General features: G+C 41.7%; 1 protein-coding gene across 1 annotated transcript in view; it reads left to right on the top strand.

Moving 5' to 3' along the window:
* Positions 1 to 24,354, top strand: part of Dner (delta/notch like EGF repeat containing) — a 308,211-nt gene that overhangs the window by 185,851 nt on the left and 98,006 nt on the right. Inside the window, exons 6-7 of the mRNA XM_021173483.3 lie at positions 3,316 to 3,469; positions 21,985 to 22,098. Of these exons, the coding sequence (XP_021029142.1) occupies positions 3,316 to 3,469; positions 21,985 to 22,098 (268 nt within the window). The remainder of the gene's footprint in view (positions 1 to 3,315; positions 3,470 to 21,984; positions 22,099 to 24,354) is intronic.

Genomic DNA, 24,354 nt, shown 5'->3' with positions numbered 1-24,354 from the left:
GCTTTTGTTTCTTTAGATCTTTTTTTCTCTTTAAACTAATTTAGCCAAGTAGATTTATTCTTTCAATATAATAAAGGCAGAACATGACATAATAAGAAGGCAAATACAGATGTACTACTAAGCTACGGGTAAATGTTGAGGACTATATTACCTTTCAGGTTGTCACTCTGGAAAGTTTAAATTCATTACTCTAGGTGTTTCTCTCTCTCTCTCTCTCTCTCTCTCTCTCTCTCTCTCTCTCCTCCCCTCCCCTCCTCCCACCCCTTTCCTTCCTTCTTTCTTCCATCCCATTTTCCTCTCCTTCCTTCTTTCCTTCCTTCCTTCCTTCCTTCCTTCCTTCCTTCCTTCCTTCCTTTCTTTCTTTCTTTCTTTCTTTCTTTTCTTTCTCTCTTTCTTTCTCTCTTTCTCTCCTTCCTTCCTTCCTTCCTTCCTTCCTTCCTTCCTTCCTTCCTTCCTTCCTGACTATTCTATGGGTACTTCCATTTCTATAGACCCGAGGGCTTTAGTGATAGCATATCTCCATATTATAAAGACACACTTTAAAGTTTTCCTTTTTATTGTTTGATAATTTCATACATTTTCACCACATCTATCCCCTTCTCTTTTCTGTTCCTTCCCACTGCTTTTTCATCCCGACCTACTAAGCTCTATTTTTGAAACATACTGTTTACTTAGCACTGCCAGTGTATAGTGGGCACAGGAGCATCTCCTGGAACCTTTCAGGGACCTTGCCCCAAAGAAACCTGGCTTTTCCCTTCACCACAGCCATCCCTTGCCAAGAGCTCCCCAGCCAGGGATGGGCTCCTCTCCCTCCACGTGGAGATTTCAACTGGCTTGATCTTGAGGCGCTCTTTCTTGCTCAGACAGTCATAGCTGATGTGAATTTGTGCATACAGCAGTCTTGCTATGTCTGCAAGATATAGTTTCACTTTAGATGTCCATTAACTCTGCCCCTTACATGCTTTCTGGCTCAACAGTCAATACTATTCTTCTCTCTTGCCTCTCCCAGTCTTCATGGTGGTCTATGTTACTTTGCATAAGCTTTGGAGCCAGGTCTGCACTTTCCTTATGCCTATAGGAAGGTCCAATTTCTATTTCCCTTCCCTTTCTTCCCTCCTAAACCCTCCTAAGCCCTCTCAGAACCCTGCCTTTTTATGTCTTTCCTTTCTTTAATTGCTATCACACACACACACACACTCATACTCCTAAATATACTTTATAAATATAAACACAGCCCCAGTCTGCATAAAGTTTCTTGTATAAATGTTTTCAGTGCTGATCATTTCGTATTGGATAACCACATGGTGTTCTTCCCTGGGAAGACTGTTGCCCCCACTCTCAGCATTCCTTAGTTGCTCGTAGTTCTTCATCTAGGGTTGAGACCTTATGAGCGTTTCTCCTCCTACAACATAGGAACATGTCTGTTGCTGTCATCATCCTTTTTCAGAACATATTAGGCAGTCACGGTGGTGACAGTTTACAGGTGTAGTGTCTTAGTTAGGGTTTTACTGCTGTGAACAGACACTATGACCAAGTCAAGTCTTATAAAGAACAACATTTAGTTGGGCCTGGCTTACAGGTTCAGAGGTTCAGTCCATTATCATCAAAGTGGGGGCTGGGAGTAGGGACATGGAGGCATCTAGACAGGCACAGTGCAGGAAGAGCTGAGAGGTCTACACCTTCATCTGAAGGCTGCTAGATGAGGGTCTTATAACCCACACCTACAGTGACACACCTACTCCAACGGGCAACACCTTCTCTTTTTAAAAAAATATTTTTTAAAAAAAGATTTATTTATATGAGTACACCAGAAGAGGGCATCAGATCCCATTACAGATGGCTGTTAACCATCATGTGGTTGCTGGGAATTGAACTCAGGACCTCTAGTAGTACAGTCAGTGCTCTTAATTGTTGAGCCATCTCTCCAGCCCAGGGCCACACCTTTTAATAGAGCCACTTCCTAGGCCAAGCATATACAAGCCATCACATGTAGCTTCTCTGACATTTTCTAGGAGAAACGATCTCACAGCAAATTTTCCGTTTCTCTGGCTGTTGCAGTCTCTTCATAGTTTCTTCAGTTATGATCCTGGAGCCTTACATGCAAGAGTTGTATTGTACATGTAGTTACCAGGCTCTATAACTCTACATGTTAATAGTTGTGGTTTTCCATGATGGTCTTGTCTGTTGCAAAGAGAAGTGTCCTTGATGGAGGGTGAGAAGTGTCCTTCTCTGTCGATATGATGATAACCATTTAGAGGATAGTTAGGGATTTTGCTGGTTTAGTAGAGTGGTGGTGATACTCCAAGGTCTGTGACGTCATTAGTAGATGGCTAGGTTTCCAGAACCAAGCTTAATTTCCCTCTTGTTGAACAGGTCTTAAATTCAATTAGAGAGCTGTTGTTTGCTCTTGAACTATGCCTCTATTACACCTTTAGGGTTATTGTGCCATGATGCTTGTGGTTCACAGGTGTCATAACTGGGTAGGACTGTTGGGTGCTTCCATTCTTTGGAAGCTTGCATGGCATTTCTGGATCCATGAAAGCTAGTCCCCAGAGAGGAGGCTTTCAAGTTAGATCCAGCTCTGGTCCTCTGAGCACTGTGTCTGAGGTTTATGGTGTCTTCAGCAATAGGGGCTTGGGAAGGTCCAGTTTTATTTGGGCTTTTCAGCTTCTTCAGATATAAAATTTCAAGTCAAAGTCATTTCTTTGAGTCTGATGTTTGAATTGTAGCACTGTACTAAGGTCATGAGTGAAATGCTTGTATCTTGAATCAGATTCTTTAATTTTCCCTTGTTCCCAGGGATTCTGACTGGTTGTATTTTGAGATCAATTATAAAGTGATACAGGGAATCCTCCTGATGCCCTGGAAAGATGGGCCAAGTAGGACAGCTGGTAACATTTGGGGTGTGAGTACCATCTATGCTGAGGATTTGAGCTGGTTGACATGGTACCTAATTTGGATGGCTAAAGGTGGTATACTTCGGCAAAGCTGCCATTCCTATGGGTCAGCAAAACATCATTTTTAGTTTAAAACTAGTTGTTCTTTCTATTCCTATCCTTGGAAGGTTGGAAGTGGTTGGGATAAATATGAATAAACTATAAAAATAAATGTCCAAAAATTGAACTGCAAAGAGCCACATACTATTTCCCATAAAACACAATTTAAACAGATTATGACGAAGTTGAATGATTAAATCACTTAGTATTGATATCTCTATAAGAGGACATGGGACATTTAAGCCTTCAGTTCCGCCCAAAGCACATGTTTTAGAGTATTGTATTCAAGTGTAACATACTCTGTATTTTTGTGTCTTAGGCAACCTTTTCCTGCACCTGCCAGGACCAGTACATTGGCACCTTCTGTGAAGAATTTGATGCCTGCCAGAGGAAACCCTGCCAGAATGAGGCGAGCTGTATTGATGTAAACGAGAAGCAGGATGGGAGCAATTTCACTTGCCTTTGTCTTCCAGGTAAGATTTACTTAGTCAGTAGTCAGTGATGTCTCTCTGGAGAATGTACACGCATCGGTTAGGGGATGGGCAAACAATTCTTTGTCCAGCTGTCGGATAAAGGGCTCTCATTTGAACCTATCAGTCTGCATATACTTAAGGACTGGAGGAAGGAAGTGCATATGAGCCAGTCATACCTCCTGGCTTGCTTTCTGATGTTAGGATGTACCTGTTGTTGCAGTCCACCATTTTTTTTTTTTTTTTTGGTTTGGGAAAATGATATTCTTAGGCAAGTAGTGTGTATGTATGTTTCAGAAAGCAATCATACAAGTATGTCTTGAGATGGGCGCCATTGCTCTGGGTTATATGTTAAGTCACTTAGGCAAAAGCTAGGGTGAGCCATACGAGCTGCTGTGCAAAGGCACCTGAGCCTCCTATTTATGATCATTATCTATGTTGATATGTGCTCACCAGCCTGCATTCTTGGTAGCTTGTTTTCCATCACAGGGCAAGTCTTGATTAGTATGGGGTATTCTTGAATGGAACAAGCAACTTGAAGCTCTCTAAGCATTTGAACATCTTGATATGGTTGTAAAACAGTGAGAGACTAAAAAGTTCCTCGTTTGCCACGCTTCTTTGCATCTCATTCTGGTACCAGTGTTTATTAATGTGTGGGCACTTGGGGTGAGGTAGGTGATGTCACTGGAGAGTGCGGATGGAGAAATGGTAGTCAGAGAGATTAGGTACTCACTGTCCGAGACACAACCTACAGTGCACAAGTTTATAAGCTGAAAATGAAGAGTTACTTATTCCAACCCAAACTTAATAAAATCTTAAGAATCAGTTAATAATTGATACATTCACCATTCATCAGGCCATTTTTGTGTGTGTGTATGTGTGTGAATGTGTGTGAATGTGTGTGTATATGTGTGTGTATGTGTGTGTATGTGTGTGTATGTGAGTGTATGTGTGTGTATGTGAGTGTATGTGTGTGTATGTGTGTGTATGTGTGTGTATGTGAGTGTATGTGTGTGTATGTGAGTGTATGTGTGTGTATGTGTGTGTATGTGTGTGTATGTGTGTGTGTGTGTGTGTATGTGAGTGTATGTGTGTGTATGTGAGTGTATGTGTGTGTATGTGTGTGTATGTGAGTGTATGTGTGTGTATGTGAGTGTATGTGTGTGTATGTGAGTGTATGTGTGTGTATGTGTGTGTATGTGAGTGTATGTGTGTGTATGTGAGTGTATGTGTGTGTATGTGTGTGTATGTGAGTGTATGTGTGTGTATGTGAGTGTATGTGTGTGTATGTGAGTGTATGTGTGTGTATGTGTGTGTATGTGAGTGTATGTGTGTGTATGTGTGTGTATGTGTGTGTATGTGTGTGTATGTGTGTGTATGTGAGTGTATGTGAGTGTATGTGTGTGTATGTGTGTGTATGTGTGTGTATGTGTGTGTATGTGAGTGTATGTGTGTGTATGTGAGTGTATGTGTGTGTATGTGTGTGTATGTGTGTGTATGTGTGTGAATGATAGATCAGATGATATTTCCCCTCCATCCCATTCATTCTGATGCTACCCTGGCATCTCCATTTGGATGTTCCAGGCCACCTTGAACTGAAGCATCCCCAAATTGAACTTAGGGGCTCTAGCTCTACACAGTTCACCTTCCTGTATTCCATCCAGACCTCTACAAGTTATTCTAGGTGCCCCTAAACTCCTATTTCTACATTGTTTTTTCTTCCAAGTAACCTCTATTTGCCTCCTGTAGCAGTCAGTTTTAACTTGCTGTAACAAATTGAGGAAAAAGCTCAAACAGGAAGGACTTATTTGGAGTCATGATTCCATGGTTGTTTGACTCCACTATTCTTGGATTGTGGTAGGTAGATGTTGCTTTTATAGTTAATACATCTTATACCTCATTTAAGACACTGTTTTCCGGTTTCTGATATTTTATTTCTTCTACTAAAATAAAAGCTATTTCATAGTACCATACTTATCAACAGTTATGAGTTGTTTTGATGCACTTTTCAAAAAACACAAGGCAGTTGTACTATTTTCTGAATATTATGTCTTGCCCCTCCCCCAAATTTCCAAGGAATGTCATGTTTGCATCTGGGGATGGGGTGGTGTCACTCCACACAGTTCACAGATTAAATAGATTTCAAAATGAAACAAATCATCTTGCTGGCTTGTACATAATGCTTCGAGGCCCGCTTTGTGGATGTGTTATCTGCCTGAAGTTGTTTACCTGTAGGAAACTTTTATCCCACATACACTTGCTGTTGTGTAGTGAGATTTTAAAAACATTTTACAGAAGCTATTTAAAAGTTTTTTCTTTAATTCTTTGAGAGTTTCATATATGCACATAATGAAATATGATTGTATCTATTTCCCATTTACCAAACCCCCTCAAGTCCCTTGGCTCTCCTTCCCTGCAGTGCCCACCTTCATATCCTTTTATGCTCCTTAAAAAAAATAGTCCAGCAAGTCCAATAAGTGTTGCCCATATGTGCATGTGGGCAGAGCCATCCACAGGAGTCTAGAAAACCTACCAGTGGCCACATCCTCAACAAAAAGAATGAGTCTCTTTCCCCCAGCAGCTATCAACTGCCACAGCTCCCTCAGTTAGGGGTAGGAGTGTGGCCTCACCCATCTGTGCTAGAATATGGGCTGGCTTGGTGAAGGTCTTGTGTAGGCAGTTAGTTATGGTTTATGAGAGTCTTTATTCCTGGGTAATTTAGAGATTATGAATATAGTAGATTAGAATTTGAGTTGATTCAACACTAAACTCTCGTCTCTTCTGTTTTCATTTGCTTTGTAAATCAGTAGCTTGTAAGCAGGACTTGTCTAGTTGTTGAGAAAAGTTGAGGTTTTGAGAAAAGCCATGTATGTGTCTGAACAACATAGAATGAGTTTTATATTATTGTTAAAATTTGTATTACAAGAAAAATGTTATTATCAACTGTGATTGATGTTTCTCTTGAAACTAGCAATACTTCCAGAAAGAAGGCCATCAAAGGTATAAAATACTGCAGGAGAATCTATCAGGAGGTTTCTGAATTTGGAATGAATTGAATCAGGTTTTTCCTAAATTCTTGGTAATCTGCCATTGCCTGGTTTCCATGCTGGCTGGCCTTCTGATTTGAACTGATAACTCATCTCTCTCTGGGTCTTGAGCCTGCCTAGCTTTGGAAAGGAATACACACACAACGCTCTCTGTTGTGCCAAACCCTGTGCTTTCGTAGCAGACAGGAAACACATGATTAAAATGAAATTTAACTTTTAAACTGGGATTTATTTTATTAAAACCTTCTAACGTCAAAAATATAAATTTCCTCAAAGGAGCCATTTCTTTTTCTTTTTCTTTTCTTTTCTGGAAAGAATAGCTGTGATACACATTCACACCTGCCACTGCCAAAATATTATTAGCATCTTGCACTGGATTTCCATAATGCTTCAAAGCACCACATTGTTCTAATCGGTGATTTTTAGACTATTTTTAGGAACTCATCATTCTGAGGCAAGTGTAACACATGAGCCTGTCTACGTCTATCTGGGAAACACCGATGGCTGGAGGGTCAGTGCCTGTGAAGTGGGCACCTCTACCTGGGGACAAATGTGAGTTTGTCCCAGAGTGAGTTCTCACACACAACCCAAGGAGTGTATAGAAGCATCATGGTTCTGCACTTAAAGATGGGTAGATTCAGATCTTTCCTCTTTATGTGTGAAGTCTGGAGGCTGAAGGACATATTCAAGGTCACAAGGCCTGTCGGAAAAAACTGAGACAGCTCCATCACTCAGGGCCCATCTCTGAGTCAGAAAGCTTTTCTTTGCACACCAAAGTCTCCTCAGTTTTCTATTGAAGGTTTTGATGAGTATAAATGCATTGACCCCAGTGGCATTGTCTCTTCTCAGGACCAGCAATGGCACCAACTGGAACTAAATGGAGACAAAACCAAAATTTTGTGGCTCAAAATTTTGAGTGGGCCTTTCTGGTTTACTGGTTATGTGGCACTCCTAACCTTCCATAAAGCCCTGGCAGGTCGTTTCATCTTTAAAATAAAAGTTGACGCAATGATTATTCATTCATCCAACAGCTATTTAACAAAAGCTTGGTACATGCCAGGTGTTCTCTGGGGTCTGTGGATATAATTGTTTAAGTCTTTGTGTACAGTGAGGTCATAGTTTAAGGGTGGAGATAGCTAAACCACATGCATGTGTGGGTTTACTGTGGTGTCTATATGTGTGCATACATGTGTGTTTGTGTATACTTGTACATGTATGGGGTCAACAGAAAGAAGCAAGGTATTATGGGCTCAATGAAGAAGCAAAAAGCAGAGACAGAGAGTAGGGTCATTAGGGAATGCCTTTCTGAGATTGAAATAAGAGACCCCAAGGAGATGAGCTTGTCAACAATGTGAATATCAGTGGGAGGAAAATGTCAGAGCTACCCACATACTATGATATGATCTGAATACTTCTATTCCCCAAAGCCAGTATGTTGAAATGGAACTACCAAGAAGATCCTATTAAAAAAACCTCAGAGGTGATTGGTCACAGGCATGATACATGCATAAATGAAATTGCTGTCCTTATAAAATATGTCCCTGTTTTCCTTTCTGCCATGTAATAACATATAAAAAAAGCATCATTTTTGAGGAAGAGGACCTTACAGATACTGAATGTGCTGGCACTTTGATTTTGGACTACTCAGCCTCGAGCTGTATCAATATGATGCTGGTGGCATTTACTGCTTCCCCATTGTGAGGTACTTTGCTCCAGCAGCCTTAATGGACTAAGTTAACACAAAAGGTCCTGAGGTAGGAACTTGCCTGCAATGTCTGTGGGGCAGGCATGCAGAGCATAAGAGAGCCAGGGATGAGTGGAGCTCAGATGAGCAGTGCCAGCTCACAACAATGAGCAAGGTTCTTGTCCCAAGGATGATGGGAGACTTTGATGGCTAACTGCAGTGGGCCATGTGATGATGGCTCTTCACCAGCAGGCATGCTGAGAAGATGACTAGGAGACTACTGGCCATCCAGGCAGTATATAAGCACAGCTAGCCTGCTGCTTGTAGAAGTGGTGAGAGGCTTTTGACTAGAGATGCATGTGAGGGGAGAACTGATTTCTGGTAGGTTGGATAGGAAATATGCTTGCAGTGAGAAACTGTGTGTGAGACATCAATTTTTTTTAATAGCTCATTGAGATATCATCCATATACTATTGAAATATAGAATTCAGTGGTTTTTTTTTTTAGTACATTCCAGGTTGGGTAATTATCATTACAATAAATTTTAGGACATTTCATCACCTCAAAACATGGATTCTAGTATTTCCCCAACATCCAGCCCTAGGCAGCTTTCTGCTTCATAGATTTGCTTCCTTTAGTCACTTCATATAAATTCAGTCATATGATAGGCAATGTTTATAAGCAGCACTTTCCATTGAGCACAATGCTTCTAAAACTCTTTCATGACATGATGTGGATGGGTTCCACTTTCTTCTTGATGCCTGAGTAATTTCCCCCTGAGTAGACACACCATTCTTTGGCCACCTACTCATGTCCTTATGGCTGTAGGCTACTGTGGAAAATGCTGCTGTTTTCCAACGTACTCTCCCTTGGGTCATTTCTCATCTTTATCATATTCCATGCCTTCTTAACCTCTCTGCTTTCTATCTGCTAGGGTCTGGAACCTGCTCCCCTCAGACCATTAGGGAAGCAACAAATTATTCCTGCTTCTCCGTGTTTAGCTTTTCTTTCTCCTTTCTCCTTTCCCCCTCTCTTCCTTTCTCTTGATCTCCAGTCCCCTCTCTTCCTCTTCCCTCTTCCCTCTTTCTTTGCCTCTGGTACACATTGATCTGACAGGTGATTTCCTAAATGAAGTCATGGGCTTGCTCACATCTGTTTCGTGGACCTGCTTCTCTAGGTCAGTGGTCAGCGCCATTTCCTCCCTAGTCCTCACTCTGCCCACAGTGCTAATCTCTCTAAGAAGCATTCTCTGTGTGGTTTGCAGAGCCCTGCACTGTATCCATTTTCCTGAGTTCTCACAAGATCTCCACCTCCCCTTCCTTTTCCTTTTCCTCATTCTCCTGGGCCTTTGGTAGCAATTTTTCATTCTGAACTGTCACCACAAGGATGGCTTCCAGCCTGTCTTTCCAGTCTGGCCTCTCACCTCAGATCTAGCAGCATTATTGGACTTGGCATTGATGCATCTGCTCACTCCTGCTGGCGCTGGTCTCCCTCATTGCTCAGACTGGATGCTGGACATTGATGGCTCTGCTTTTCTATCATTTATCCCTGGACACTCACCAATTCACTTTATTTATGATGATTCTCTATCTGATTCTTTCTTCCTATTCCACCACCACAACCCTGATTCAAACTGCTGTCATCTGCTGCCTGAGTAATGGTGACAAGCCTCAGCCTCCCTTCATTCTGTCTTGCTTTGTACACACTGCTGGTGAGACTTGGGAAGCTCAGGTCTGGGATGACTAAAGAGATGCTCTAGGCTGAGAAGTGCAAATTCAGTGCCTTGGTGTTGTTTTGTCTGCTCCTTTGGTTTTTCATGGCTTTGGGGAAATGCTTTGATCTTACTGGGCCTCTGTTCAAAAGAAGGTTGAAAGAAGGTAGCCAATGGCTACAGTTCAGTGACTGTTTTGATAATACAATAAGAGCCAGGCTGCATACTGCCCCTGCCTCAAAGCTGGTTTGTTGGTCCTCATGATCTTCTTAAATAAATTTCATGAAAGCAGGAGAAAGGACACAGGATTAAGAGCCTGAGGTTTATAGTTGGCCATTCTCTTATAGATCCATAGTTATCAGTAAACTCTACCTGACTCCTCTGATCTCAAGTAAACTTACCATGAAACAGAGCAACAGTATTGATCTTGAAAGAGTGAGCAAGAATACAACATAGATACACAAACATATGTGTGCATATATTCCGTGTTTGTACTTGTGAAAATGGCATACAACACACACACACACTCTTATTTAAGAGTTTTACACATAATTCAGATTATGGAAGAGGAAAAAAAAATCATACACCTGCACACAGATATACACATGCATTTGTGTGCACTCACCTCTCTCTCTCTCTCTCTCTCTCTCTCTCTCTCTCACACACACACACACACACACACACACACACACACACACACACACACACACAGGCCAGGATGGGTGGCTCATATAGGACACCTCTCTGTCTGGTCTTCGACATTGATACAAGAGGAAGGTGAAGAACAGAATTCTTTTTTCTGCCCTTCTATCCTGAGCCTGGTTGTAAGGACTTCTTTATGACTATTGAATGCCATCCAGCCCAAAGGTATCCACCAGACAATACTGCTCAGACATAGGTTCAAGCCAATAGAAAGTCTTTACTAGCTGTTTGGTGACTCCCTGTGTGGTCAGGACCTGAGTACAGTCCCAAGCATTCCTCAGGGTGAGATTTTAGGCATAAAAGTCACACCCTGGGTTGATATACCTCAACTAGTAAGAACAGTCACCCAGAAGCAGAAGCAAAGAAGCCAGAAAGCAAGGTTAGTACGTTTAGTGACTTTCCCATAACTCTGGACTTTGATGGATTAGGTCTTTGTTCTCACTTTGGTAGGTGGTGCTGCCTCTGTTGTTGCTGGGTTTAAAGGCCTGAATGGTATCCCCATCATGGTGTCAGTTGTGCTAAGTAAGATCTGGGGCCTAGTATACTTTACTTTTTTTTTCCTCTTCCATAATCTGAATTATGTGTAAAACTCTTAAATAAGTAACATTAATGTTTTATATTAAAATAATGCTTGCTGGTGACTTCCATGGTTAGTAAATATACCATGTCAGAACAATCTAGAAGACTTCTTTTTGTTTTTTAATCTTTGTTTGTTTTGAGAGTGGTGTGTGTGTGTGTGTGTGTGTGTGTAGAGGATACCTCAGGTGACAGTACTCATTTTCTACTTTCTTTGAAGTAGAGTCTCTTGTTAGCCACTGTGTACACATGGTGGCTTTTGAGCGCCATCTCTACAGGATTACAGATATTCATACACCACCTCATGTGGCTTTATGGGTTCTGGAGAATCTGAACTCTTCATTCTTGTTCAGCAAGTGGCTTACCCAGTGAGCCACCCCACCATCCTTGAATGGCTCCTTAGAGTTTTGTTTCTAGGCCCAGCTGGGGTTTCTGCCTCGGTGGATGAAGGATGCTACTGCTCAATAGATATTTGACAGGTGTCCCCAGGTGATGCTAATGCTGATCACCCTTAGAGGACCACTGTTCTCAATTGCCTGTTTAGAACTAGAGCGCCGATGACACTAGGCACATTGCTCTGCAGTCTTGGAATCCACAAATACTTTCACAAAACATAGGGCCACTTAAGACATGTTAGTGCCCAGGCACTGTGCAAGCTGTTGTGAATTTAAAGGTACATTTGTAGGCATTATACCTGCTGCTCAGAGTTGATCAAACTCAGTATCTTGAGAGCTAGGCATCTTTATCCTCATTTTGGTTATGATGGAAATGGAAGTTGTCAAGACTTGAATGAGCCCACTCAGCTGAGCATAGCTTTATAATCCTGACAGTTTGTTTTTCTAAACCACTATCCTTTTTTCTCTCTCTACTTTTGCATTTTTGACTATTGGATGGTGATGCTTTCTTTCAACCCTTGAGACTAAGGTTTTTAGTTCTGTGGAATGCTAAGCTTTCTTTTATGCTTTTATTCATATTACATATTCCCATTTTAATTATATGTTATCAATCTTCCTTTTGTGAACCATAGATAGCATTCTTTCTTTCCTTTTGGTAGGTTTACATTTATCCAGACATTTCTGGTTTTCTCCTGCCAGGCCATCTTTCTCTCTCTTTCTGAATAATTTCTGCCTTCCCACATTAAGATTGCATGCTCCAAGATGGAATATCTTGATGGTGCTCAGATTCCTGCTATTTATTTATTGTCCAGTGTGCTAATATTAGCTACTGCATTTTAGCAGCTGTGGCCAAGGCTCCGGCACTGGCTGCGTAGACCCCAGAGGGTAAGGTCGGGAGCTGGTGGGCTCTCTTGCTAGCATGAGGCTTTCCATTCAAGCCCAACAGCTTCACTCCACTGCACAGGCTAGATTATAAAAAGACCAGGCACACTAAAAATAGATTTCACTTTAATTCCCACCTTGGAAGCTTTCAGAACAGTGCTCCAAAGAAACAATTAGATTCTCCCTCACAGAGCCAAAGCAGAAAGGGGAATGAATGTTTTTCATTTCAGCAGAAGAATTGTGGAATAAACTTCTTACGAATAAACAATTGTGTTGGAAGAGAGGTTAATTTTTATTTTGTTTGCTTGTTCTTTTGTTTTGTTTTAAAGCTATCACTGATAAGTTGCTTTTTAAATTTAAAGACCCATTTAGGCAATTTCTTTTCTGCATGTGAGTCTTCCTGGATCCATGAAAGGTTTCTCTCATTCGAAGGGATTGGGCAGTGCAGCTATAAAGACAGATGGGTGGGTGGGATAGATATTTTTATGCTCTGGAAGTCAAAAGATGTTACAGAGCTTTAGTTTTCTCATTACCTCTCAATTTTAAGATGCATCTTATAACAAAATATAAAATATTATAAAGTCAAGTTTTCCAAAGATATGTTAGGTACTGTGTAATTTGTGAACACCTAGAGAGTGGGTTTATTACTTGAGGATTCCTTAAATCTGAGTGGTCACCTTCTGCCTGGTGTTTTTGTCATGAACAGGCTCTGCCAGGGTACACGTCCTGTCAAATGCGCTTCGATTCACCTAACATTGCTTATGTTCAGACTTCTATAAAAGCACCAAGGCTCAGGCTAGACCTTCCCCAGGTGTTCCATGCATCTCTGAAGACATCCTTTTGCACCCCCGAGTCTCACTGTTTCCTTATATCTTTGTTATACGAGAATGTTCTCTAAAGAAAATAAATAAACCCTGTGGCTCCCAGGGAGTATTTCCAAACTGCCCATTTCAAATCAATTACTTCATTCTGAATAAGTTTCTCAGTAACTTATAATTTTGAGAGTCAAATCGTGTGTTTTAAAATGGTCTCTGATTTGGAGATATAAAATTATAAGGTACTCCTAGGATTCTGATTATCCAAAATTCTCTGAACATGCTGCTCTGATTCATAAGTGAGTGGTCCTGTGTGATGTAAGGAGGTGGAACTAGGATAAAAGTAGCTATTTTCAGTCTGGAAGGATAGTATCCCTCTGACCTTGGGCTTCTAGCTCACCATGGGGTCATTTTGGACTAGATGGCTCTTTGTGGTGGAGACTGTCCTATTTTAAGGATGTTTGGCAGTACTCTGTACCCACTAGATGCCAGGGGCATCCCTAGGGATTGGATGTTGAATAGTGTCACCAGACATTTCAGGTGACCCTGAGGGAGATTCAGCCCAGCTGAGAACCTAACCAGGTTAGTTAGGTTCTAACTAACTAGAAGCTAACCTGATCAGGGGCTATTGAGGCAGAAAAAGGTGACAGTTTGTTTCAACCATGTTAATTTGCCATATGGTTGGATGGACAGTCTTTTTTTTTTTTTTTTGAGACCGGGTTTCTCTGTATAGCCTTGGCTGTCCTGGAACTCATTTTGTAGACCAGGCTGGCCTCAAACTCAGAAATCCGCCTGCCTCTGCCTCCTGAGTGCTGGGATCAAAGGTGTGCGCCACCACGCCTGGCTTGAATGGACAGTCTTAATCAGAGAAACAAGACTGAAGCTTAGAAGTGGACCAGCTTAATTCTCCACCCATCTCAGGGCCCTCTGAAGGATAATTGCTCATTGCATTTTCCCAAGTTGGGGGTGCAGGACACTGTAGCAAAAGCAGGTGATTTTCTGATAGTCTATGTCTTAACTTAGTCTCTGTTCTATTGCTGTGAAGAGATACAGTGACCAAGGCAACTTTTTATAAAAAGAAATCATCCAACCTGGGGCTTGCTTACAATTTCAGAGGTTCAGTTTATTAAACTATCATCATGCAGGGGAACAGGCAGACTTGGTGCTGAAGCAGTAGCTGAGAGCTTTACATTCTCATAGGCAGCAGGCAGACAAAGGGCCTGGTGTGAGCTAAGCCCCAGTGGTGCCCCTCCTTCAACAAAGCCACACCCCCTAATTCTCCCTTAACAGTTCAAATGGGGACTAATAATGCAAATATATGAGCCTGCAGGGGGCGTTCTCATTTTTACTACTACAGTATATATTGTGATATAACCTTTCCTTCTCCTTTTTTTTTTATTTACTTTTATTAGGTATTTTCTTCATTTACATTTCCAATGCTATCCCAATTCTTGGCCCTGGCGTTCCCCTGTACTGAGGCATATAAAGTTTGCAAGACCAATGGGCCTCTCTTTCCAATGATGGCCGACTAGGCCATCTTCTGATACATATGCAGCTAGAGACACGAGCTCTGGAGGTACTGGTTAGTTCATATTGTTGTTCCACCTATAGGGTTGCAGACCCCTTTAGCTCCTTGGTTACTTTCTCTAGCTCCTCCATTGGGGGCCCTGTGATCCATCCAATAGCTGACTATGAGCATCCACTTCTGTGTTTGCTAGGCCCCGACATAGCCTCACAAGAGACAGCTATATCAGGGTCCTTTCAGCAAAATCTTGCTAGTGTATGCAATGATGTCAGCGTTTGGAGGCTGATTATGGGATGGATCCCTGGGTATGGTCTCTAGATGGTCCATTCTTTTGTCTCAGCTCCAAACTTTGTCTCTGTAACTCCTTCCATGGGTGTTTTGTTCCCAATTCTAAGAAGGGGCAAAGTGTCCACACTTTGGTCTTCGTTCTTGAGTTTCATGTGTTTTGCAAATTGTATCTTGTATCTTGGGTATTCTAAGTTTCTGGGCTAATATCCACTTATCAGTGAGTACATATCATGTGAGTTCTTTTGTGATTGGGTTACCTTACTCAGGATGATGCCCTCCAGGTCCATCCATTTGCCTAGGAATTTCATAAATTCATTCTTTTTAATAGCTGAGTAGTACAAAAACAGACAAACAAACAGACAAACAAACAAAAAACCCAGCTGTGTGTTCATTTTAATGCCCATTAGGAGAAAGAGTGGAAAGCACTCTTCATCCATATGGCTTCTGGGTGTTGTTTCTTTGGTATAGGCAGACATCTTAGATAAAGGATGCAGTGATTTAAGGGAAAAACCTTAAATAAATGGGCTCATTATTTGAATGGTTATTTGTGCTGAGAAATATTTTATGTTACAAGAGTCTAGAGCTTAATAAGACAAATCCCTGATTCTCAAGGAGTTGAGAATGCACGTGTAAGGCAACTGCATTTGCATTCATCAGATGAAAGTACTTATAATTGAATGAATGAGAGAATCATATCAGATAATGGTAATTATAAAGAGATGGAGCATGGGCTCTGGGGATAAGGCCTGCTCTTAAGATCTTCTAGGTGACATGGTGACAAGTTCAAGAGTAAAGGAGGGCCAGAGCCCCAGGTCCAAATTGGTGTTTTCTGAGCTTAGACCTAATGAACAGGGCAGTATCAAAAGAAGGCAGAGTCCAAGTGAGTAGCCATGTAGAGTAACATGGCCTGAAGTCTCAGCTGTTCTAGAATGGTTTGTGTGCCAGAGAAGACTATCATGAGTTGTCTTTTGTGGGACAACCAAATAACTCAGTGGGTAAAGGCCCTTGGTGCCAAGCCTGATGACCAGGGTTCTATCCTCAGGTCCCACATGCTAGAAAAGAGAGAACTGACTTCCACAAGTTACCTTCTAACCCTCCCCTCCCCAACTCATGGTGGCACACACACACACACACACACACACACACACACACACAGAGAGAGAGAGAGAGAGAGAGAGAGAGAGAGAGAGAGAGAGAGAGAGAGAGAGAGAAACAAGACAGACAGATAGACAAACAGACAGACAGGCATTTCCATACACACACACAGACAAACAAGACAGACAGATAGACAGGCAGGCATTTACACACACACGCACACACACACACACACACACACACACACACACACACACACACACTTTAATAGGAAAGGAATTGTCTGTTGTGTTTGTTCTCTTAGGAGAATTAAATTTAAATAGTGATTTCTGAGATCTGTTTAACATCTCAATGTAATCTAACAACCTCATATTTCAATTTAAAATTCATTAGTAAAAAACAAACCTGTTACCCACTTTAACATTGTGATTGGAATCACATTGACAGAGTCTCTCAGATACAACATCTTTTCAGTTGGGATGTGTTTAATCTTGGGATTTCCACATTCCAGAAGAGCCTAACCCAAACCCATACTGAGTGTTGAACGGGACCAACACCATCCTTTCTGTGTTTGGTTTGTCTTTGGTACATTTCTCAGTGCTGTGACCAGAAACAGAAGGAGGAGGGTTTACTTTGGCTTGCAGTTCAAGGGATACAGTTTGTTATGGAGGGGGGAACCATGGTGATAAATGGTTCTACAGTTGTGGGAGCTTAGAACAAAGACAAGAAGTGTGCCTGGGACATAAGGTCCCAAGGTATTATGTGGTGATTAACTTCCTATAGCAACCAGACCGAGATCTTTCATCGAGGACTAGTGTGAAGCTTGCCATTGCCCTGTGTTTTATGGGACATGTAAGTGCCACTCACCTATTTTTTCTGCCATTCTTTATTGACTGTCCACTTGGGAGTTTGGCATGGTTCTTTGGGAACCACATACTCACTCATGTATGCAAGAGCACATTTACCTAAGACATCCCATCAGCCACTAGGTCACTTTTCCCTCAGCACTGGCACACTCAAGTCTTTCTTAAACATCTGCATGCTTCTCTGGGTGTCTGTTCCCACTGTCACAAGCCCGGAAAGTGCTGTGACTGTTTGGCATGCTTCTCTAAAAACGTGACCATCCTACTTTCAGCAGGATAGATAGAAAACTCAAAGAGATTTTAATATCTTGTCCCATTCAAATTCCTGTCTACTGCTTATTGAGTTTTGACTGTCTGGTTATGAGATTAAAAAAAAAAAAACAAACAAACCCCAAACCAACCAACCAACCAAAAGACATGCAAACAAACTAACAACTGAAGAGACAGAAGGCTCAGGAAGGATGATTAGGGTCAGTCTTAGGTATCCAGTCCCGAGACTCATGTGTGCGTGTGTGTGTGTGTGTGTCTGTGTGTGTGTGTCTGTGTGTGTGTCTGTGTGTGTGTGCCTGTGTGTGTGTGTGTCTGTGTGTGTGTCTGTGTGTGTGTGTCTGTGTGTGTGTGTCTGTGTGTGTGTGTCTGTGTGTGTGTCTGTGTGTGTGTCTGTGTGTGTGCCTGTGTGTGTGTGTCTGTGTGTGTGCCTGTGTGTGTGTGCCTGTGTGTGTGTGTCTGTGTGTGTGTCTGTGTGTGTGCCTGTGTGTGTGTGTCTGTGTGTGTGTGTGTCTGTGTGTGTGTCTGTGTGTGTATCTGTGTGTGTCTATGTGTGTGTGTGTCTATGTGTGTGTCTGTGTGTGTCTGAGTGTGTCTGTGTGTGTGTGTGTGTGTCTGTGTGTGTGTGTGTCTGTGTGTGTGTGTGTGTGATGGTTGACAATTTCTATCAGGCTGCTAGTCTCTGAAGGTCTAAGAAATGTCTTGCTAATCTTGTGGTTGAAAGCTCCTGAATTCATGAGTGTGGTTCTTCGTGCTTTGCCTCTCTTCTTCCGGAGCTGGCCATTGTCAGCGGATGAGAATGATGTAATAGTCATTCCCTAGTAACTCACAGGAGGCCAACAATGATTCTTGGCTCCACATGACCAGCCTGGGGTGGACAGGCATCAATACCACTCTACACATGCACGGGCAGATATTGGCTATAGTTGCTACGATGTAATCAGTCCTTGGGTTCTAGTAGTTACTATGTATTTCCAGTATTGCCAGGGATGCTCTGTGTCCCATCAGCTTGCAATCTCAGCCTGCCTCTCTTGCCTCCTCTTTACCCACTTCCCCCAGTGAATGCTTCCATTATCGGTCTTCATTTGTAGAAATGCTGAGCCATAGGCACATCAGGAGACTCATAGATTACAAGTCACTCTACTTACCCAGAGTCTTTTAAATATGATTTCACTGTTTCTTATGCTCTCAAAGTTTGTAAAGATTCTAAAGCCCAAGGAGAAGAAAATAATGAGGTAATGTTTACTCCAGACAGGACCTCCCTCACTAGGGTGCCATATTGATCTTGGCATATGAGAAGTGTTTTATCAGACCTTCTGAAGTGATGTAGAATTTCCGCAGTCACAGACCCATGCCTGTTGGCCCCCTCAAGTCACTATGGCAGCCCCAACACCCAGCACATTAAAATGTAAATTAATTTATTTGTTTACTTATAAAACCTGTATACAGAACTGGTAGTTTGAATAGGACCTCAGATTCACTCTACTTACAGTTTCAAATCTTTAGGTCTATAAAAATAAGTGCATGGGATGTTTGTGTATTTCCACACAAGTGAAGCTCTTAAAAGATAAAATTTTGATACTAATACATATAACAAAAATGGAATCATTAGGAATTGGAGGGAGATGAGAGAATAATGGGGTGAATATAGTCAACATGAAAGCAGATATGAAGATGTAATGAAATCTATTGTGTATAATTATTATGCACTAATAAAAAGGTTAAAAATGTTTAAGTTTATAAATGAGCTACACATTAGAGAGGACATTAAAATCAATCTTTAAAAACAATCCTCCTTTGAGAAGGACGCATAATAAAATATTTATAGAAGTGCAGTTTGCTTTAAGAAATCCTTATGGGGAAGCTATGAGGAAACCAGATGATGTTACATAGAAATGTTAATGGCACTTAAAGCTAGGTGACAAGGGTGGCAGGTTAGATCTGAATTTCTTTATATTTAAATACATTTGAAATTTCAAATCATTCAAAGAAATGGTCATTAAAAATCTTATTTATTTATTTATTTATTTATTTATTTATTTATTTATTTATTTCGTTTATCCAAGTCAGCATGCCTCTGGGTAGTCCTGGCTGTTCTGGAACTGACTCTGTACACCAGGCTGGCCTCAAACTCAAGAGACCTGCTTACCTTTGCCTCTCAAGTGATGCAATTAAAGGCGTGTGCCACCACCACCTGGCTAAAGTCTTCCTTTTTTTTTTTTTTTTCTTTTTAAATGAGGCTGACACTGTGTAGCCTAGGTTGGCTTGGGATTTGAGATCCTTCTGCCTCAGCCTCCTAAGCCTGAGATCACAGTGGGAACTAAGATGTTCTATTTCCTGTCTAGGCTGCTTACTGATTTAGGCATAGCTGAATTTAAGGGCTTGGGCCCAGGAGTTTGAATCCCTGGTGACTGTGCAAATGGTTTAATCTTCCTAATCCCCAGTTTCCTTATTTATAAAAGGGAGGGATGGGATAGGGGACTGGACTGTGTGTGTGATTAGATTAATGTTGGTTAAGAGTCAGGGAAGGTGCTCTCTGCCGTGAACTCCCTTTGTAAACGCTGTAAACCCTCAAGGCAGGAAAGTGGCCAGGTCCCCCTACTCTCTGAAGGGCTCTAGGAGCCAGGCCCCTCCCCCAGATCTCCCTAACTGTCATAAGGTCATCTCCAGCCCCTCAACAGGACCCTCTAAGGCTATGCTAATTTTAGGTGAAAAATCTGAACAAAAGCCACCAACAGGAATAGGAAAGCCCACCAATCTCTGAGCTCCCCCAGCTCAGAGCTTGAAATCCCAGCAATCCTCAGCCTGAAAATCTTCACCCTAGAAAGCTCCACCCCCCCCCAAGAACCCCTATATAAGCCCTGTGCATTGTCCAAATCCCTGCTGTTTGTTCTCTCCTGGGAGCATAGACTGCCACTCCTGTATTCGTCCCTCCACATCCTGGACCCTCCAATAAATAAATCTCTTTCATGAGATTTGCTACCTCGTATGACTTTCTCATTGACAAGAAGCAATGATGAGAAGGGAAGAAGAGAAGGAGCCAGGCTGAGGCTCCTCAGCTCCTCGGCTCAGCTGGTGATATCCTCTCCTGGAAGCTGCAACATCTCTGCTTCCTCTCAGAGCTATGTGGTTCCTGGGCTCTGGTGTCTCATTCCATCGGGACACTGTCCCAACTCAAAGCTGTGTGGTTTCTGGGCCCTTGTATTTCAGGGTACCCTTCCACTGGGAGACCTTCCCTCTTCAGAGCTTTGTGGTTCCTGGGCTTTGGTGTCCTAGGACACTTTCCTATCCAAGCAGAAAGGCGATCAGAGTGAACCTATGTGAACCTATTTGAACATACTGTTTTTAGCCCAATGTTCTCAGCATTCCACTTGCAAGCATACTGACTCACGCATTGAAGCTAGAGCTTTCATTTGAAGATACATCCTTTCTATGATGTCATGCTCAAAGATGCCTTTTGGGATTCAGAGGAAGCTTCTCATCCTGGTGTTGGGATTTTAGTCTATAGGCTGGCTTCTCTTTCATACGTTTTACTAATTGGGAATGCCTTGGCTTGTTTGGAAGTGAGCGAGGAGGATGGCTGGAGATGCTGAGATGGTGGCTTCTGTTCACTGTAATCCACATGAACTTGGCAGGTTAACTGGGCCTCAGACAGTCCATCTCTCACTCAACTCATTGAGTTTTGCAAGTCTCAGCTGTGTGTGCTAACGAAAGCCTTTCAAAACCAATAATTTCTGTTTTTTTGTGTAGTTAAAACTACCATGGCAATTTAATACTACTGAATGGTTATAATTGTGTAGAAAACATGTCTAATTAAAATCTACAACAGGTATTTTCTCTAGACTATCCAATGGTCCTGTCACTCAAATATCACAACTGAGGGCACTTTTATTATGAAAATATTTTATTTTATATCTTGTATTTTCCATATTTTTCTTAAGCATCACCTACTCTAAGACAAGGAACATTTTAGTGTGCTATTTTCTCTAAACTTGTCTCCCCAGAGGGCTTTGTTTTAAAAGTGAATTAAAAACCTGGATTTATTTAAAGCCCTCAGGTTGCCCAAGGTGTTCCAGGAGATTTACAGCCTGATTTTCCCACCGTTTGCCTGTGATTATGTTACTATCCCACAAGATTACCTGGGGTCTGGCTTCATGGGAAAGGGAGAGCTGGATTTATGACTCAAATAAGTATCAAGAATAATATCTCTTAGTCTTTAAAATGAGAGCACAGGGTATAGAATTAACACAAGTGGCTGCTTTTAGTGCTCAATATTATCCATTAAAATATTTAATCCCTCTTATATAAAGGTATGGTGGTGACTCTGGGAAGGTAACTGGCATTTCAGCCCAAGTGTACTCTATGTCAGAGAGACACCATCCTAGGGACAGAGGAAATCATTCTCAGCTTCTGAGACTTCCAATGTATAAAATTCCCAGCGAAGTCAAGAGAAAACAATTTTTAAAATGAGTGAATTTTGAATCATACTTCTAATGTTATGGTAGTTTCTGGTTATAAAACTACATGAGATCAAGAAGTCTCAAATACACTCTTAAGCAAGGTGGCTGCTTCCAAGGGTGGGTTCTGGCGGAGTGCCTTAATTTGAGGGTGGCTCTGGTAGTTTTGGAAGAACAGGTCTTGGACAATGGGCATCTTCTTTTTCTGTAGGTTATACTGGAGAGCTTTGCCAGTCCAAGATTGATTACTGTGTCCTAGACCCATGCAGAAATGGAGCCACATGTGTGTCCAGCCTCAGCGGGTTCACCTGCCAGTGTCTGGAAGGTAAGATGTCATTTAATACTTTTGCAAGCTTTTTATTTTCCATTATAAGTCATAAACTCTTTTGATCAGTTTGGTACTTCTAGTTTCTAAATACTTCATATAAGAGAATCTTATCTATCTATCTATCTATCTATCTATCTATCTATCTATCTGTCTGTCTGTCTGTCTGTCTGTCTGTCTGTCTGTCTGTCTGTCTGTTTGTCTGTCTGTCTATCTATCTATCATCTATCTTTCTATTTATCATATGTATCATGTCTATCATCTATCAATCATTCTCTCTCTCTCTCTCTCTCTCTCTCTCTCTCTCTCTCTCTCCCAGAAGATGATTCCCTCTCTTTTGTTGTTTTATTACTTATTGTGAAATGGTCTTATGTAGTCCAGGCTGGCCCAGAACTAGCTATGTAGCTGAATATGATTTTAAATTCTGGATCTTTCTGCCCCTACCTCTTGAGTGCTCAGATTATAGGCATGTATTACAATGCCCCACATGGGTTCTCTTTACCACTATGTTTGAATAATATATGCAACCCAGACACTTTGGTGATTTCGACATTTATAATGAATTCTAATAAAATAGAGCCTGATAGTGAAACTCTACTCAAGATTTCTGTACATTTTAGTTCCCATATAAAGTCACACTAAAAGCATCCAACATGAAGTCTGTCTTCTTTGTGCTTTACAGCAACTATCTACCTTAGAAAAATTAAGCTACCTGGATAGTCTGATCTTTAGGGCTGTTTTTATTTGAACAGATGATTTCCTGTTAAGAAGGAAAAACAAAAGAAAACAAAACAGGCAGGCAGTCGAGGACAGAGCTCGGCATTAAGGAATGGTTTGTTCCTCTTTCTGCTGGGAGGGGATTACTCTAAATCCTTAATGTTGTAAGAACAACACAGTGGCAGAGCTTTTCCTCGCCTAAAACTGTCAAGTGGGCTCTTGATTCACAGACATCACACAGGTAACTATTTAGAGTTTCATACTCTGCAGAGGTTAAATATAGATCCTGTACAGATGTTGACATCTCAATACTTCAAATCACCCTCAGCTGTCTCTGGCCAAGTGTTGGGGCTCTTTTGGGGGGCTTCTTTATTGGGTTCTATTTATCTACCATGGTTCCAACTTTATTCTACCCTCATCCCTTCCAACCCCCTCACACTAGGTAGGAGAGAAAGAAGGTTAGAAGGGAAAAGGGGTGGTGGTGAACCATTTTAGGCTAGTTCTTGCTGTTTAGGGCCAAGTACAATCTCCATTGTCAGAATATCTCCAACTCCTCATCTCTTTGCTCACGACCCCTTGACAAACAGGAACTGGACTCCTCAAAGCATGCCTCTGGCTCCTTTCCAAGCTCTCATGTTTGTACCCTCTCAAAAGTTCCCAGAATCCCAAAAGTAAACTATCTGCAGCTGGGCAAAATAATCATGCCCTTCCTTATGACAAGACAAATCGTAGTCACTTGCTGTGAAGCAAGCTCTGATTCCTCACCTGGGGTTAAAACAAAAACATATTTACATAACATATCTGGGTTTTTAAAGAAACCGAAAGTTTTCACTACAGCCAAGAGCCTGGTCCTCCTCTTAATATTGGGGGTTCCAATGAACTGCACTTGGGTTAATTCCTGCTCACCCTGGAAGGAACATGAGCAGGATGGCTGAGTTTCACCCCCAAACCCAATTTTGTGTGTAGGTAATGCATATGGTTCTCAAAGTGTAGAGGTACCATGTGCTCTATGAGCCTGCTCTTTAGAATGCCTCGTCTCCTATCTTTCTTTGGCAGTGCAGACAAAGAGGGAATACTTGGAGGCACACCAGGGCAAGAAGCACCATTGTTACTTGCCCACAAATACTCTGCAGTTTCCCAAAGCTTTGTCACACTTGGGATGAGTCAGTTGCCACCTACTTCTTCTAGACTTTTTCCTTTGGTCAAAATCAGGATTCAGAGATATTATGGATCCAAATGGGAATATTTTGCAAAAAAAAGTTTAGTTAACTCCCAAGCACTTTATTATTTCTTTGATATTCACCAGAAAGGTACAACTCCAGAGGCTCCAAGAGGACAGATTGCACAATTTGAGCTAGAGTTTCACTAGCTATCATTCCTTCTTGGCAGATTTTTCTGAGCACTTGCTACACATCAGGTGCCGTGTTAGGTAGTAGATGTTGATGGTTAGAGAAGTTGATAAGGCCCCTCTTGGGTACAGTCTAGTTCATTGTGGGCCTGAGGACTGAAGTGATGTTAAGATGAGGGCTTGGAGGCAGT

This window comes from Mus caroli, unplaced genomic scaffold (genome assembly GCF_978045245.1).
Source record: "Mus caroli unplaced genomic scaffold, Mus_caroli_1 scaffold_1, whole genome shotgun sequence".
Lineage (NCBI taxonomy): Eukaryota > Metazoa > Chordata > Mammalia > Rodentia > Muridae > Mus > Mus caroli.
The sequence above is the reverse complement of the archived record's forward strand: the minus strand, read 5'-3'. Positions and strand labels throughout refer to the sequence as shown.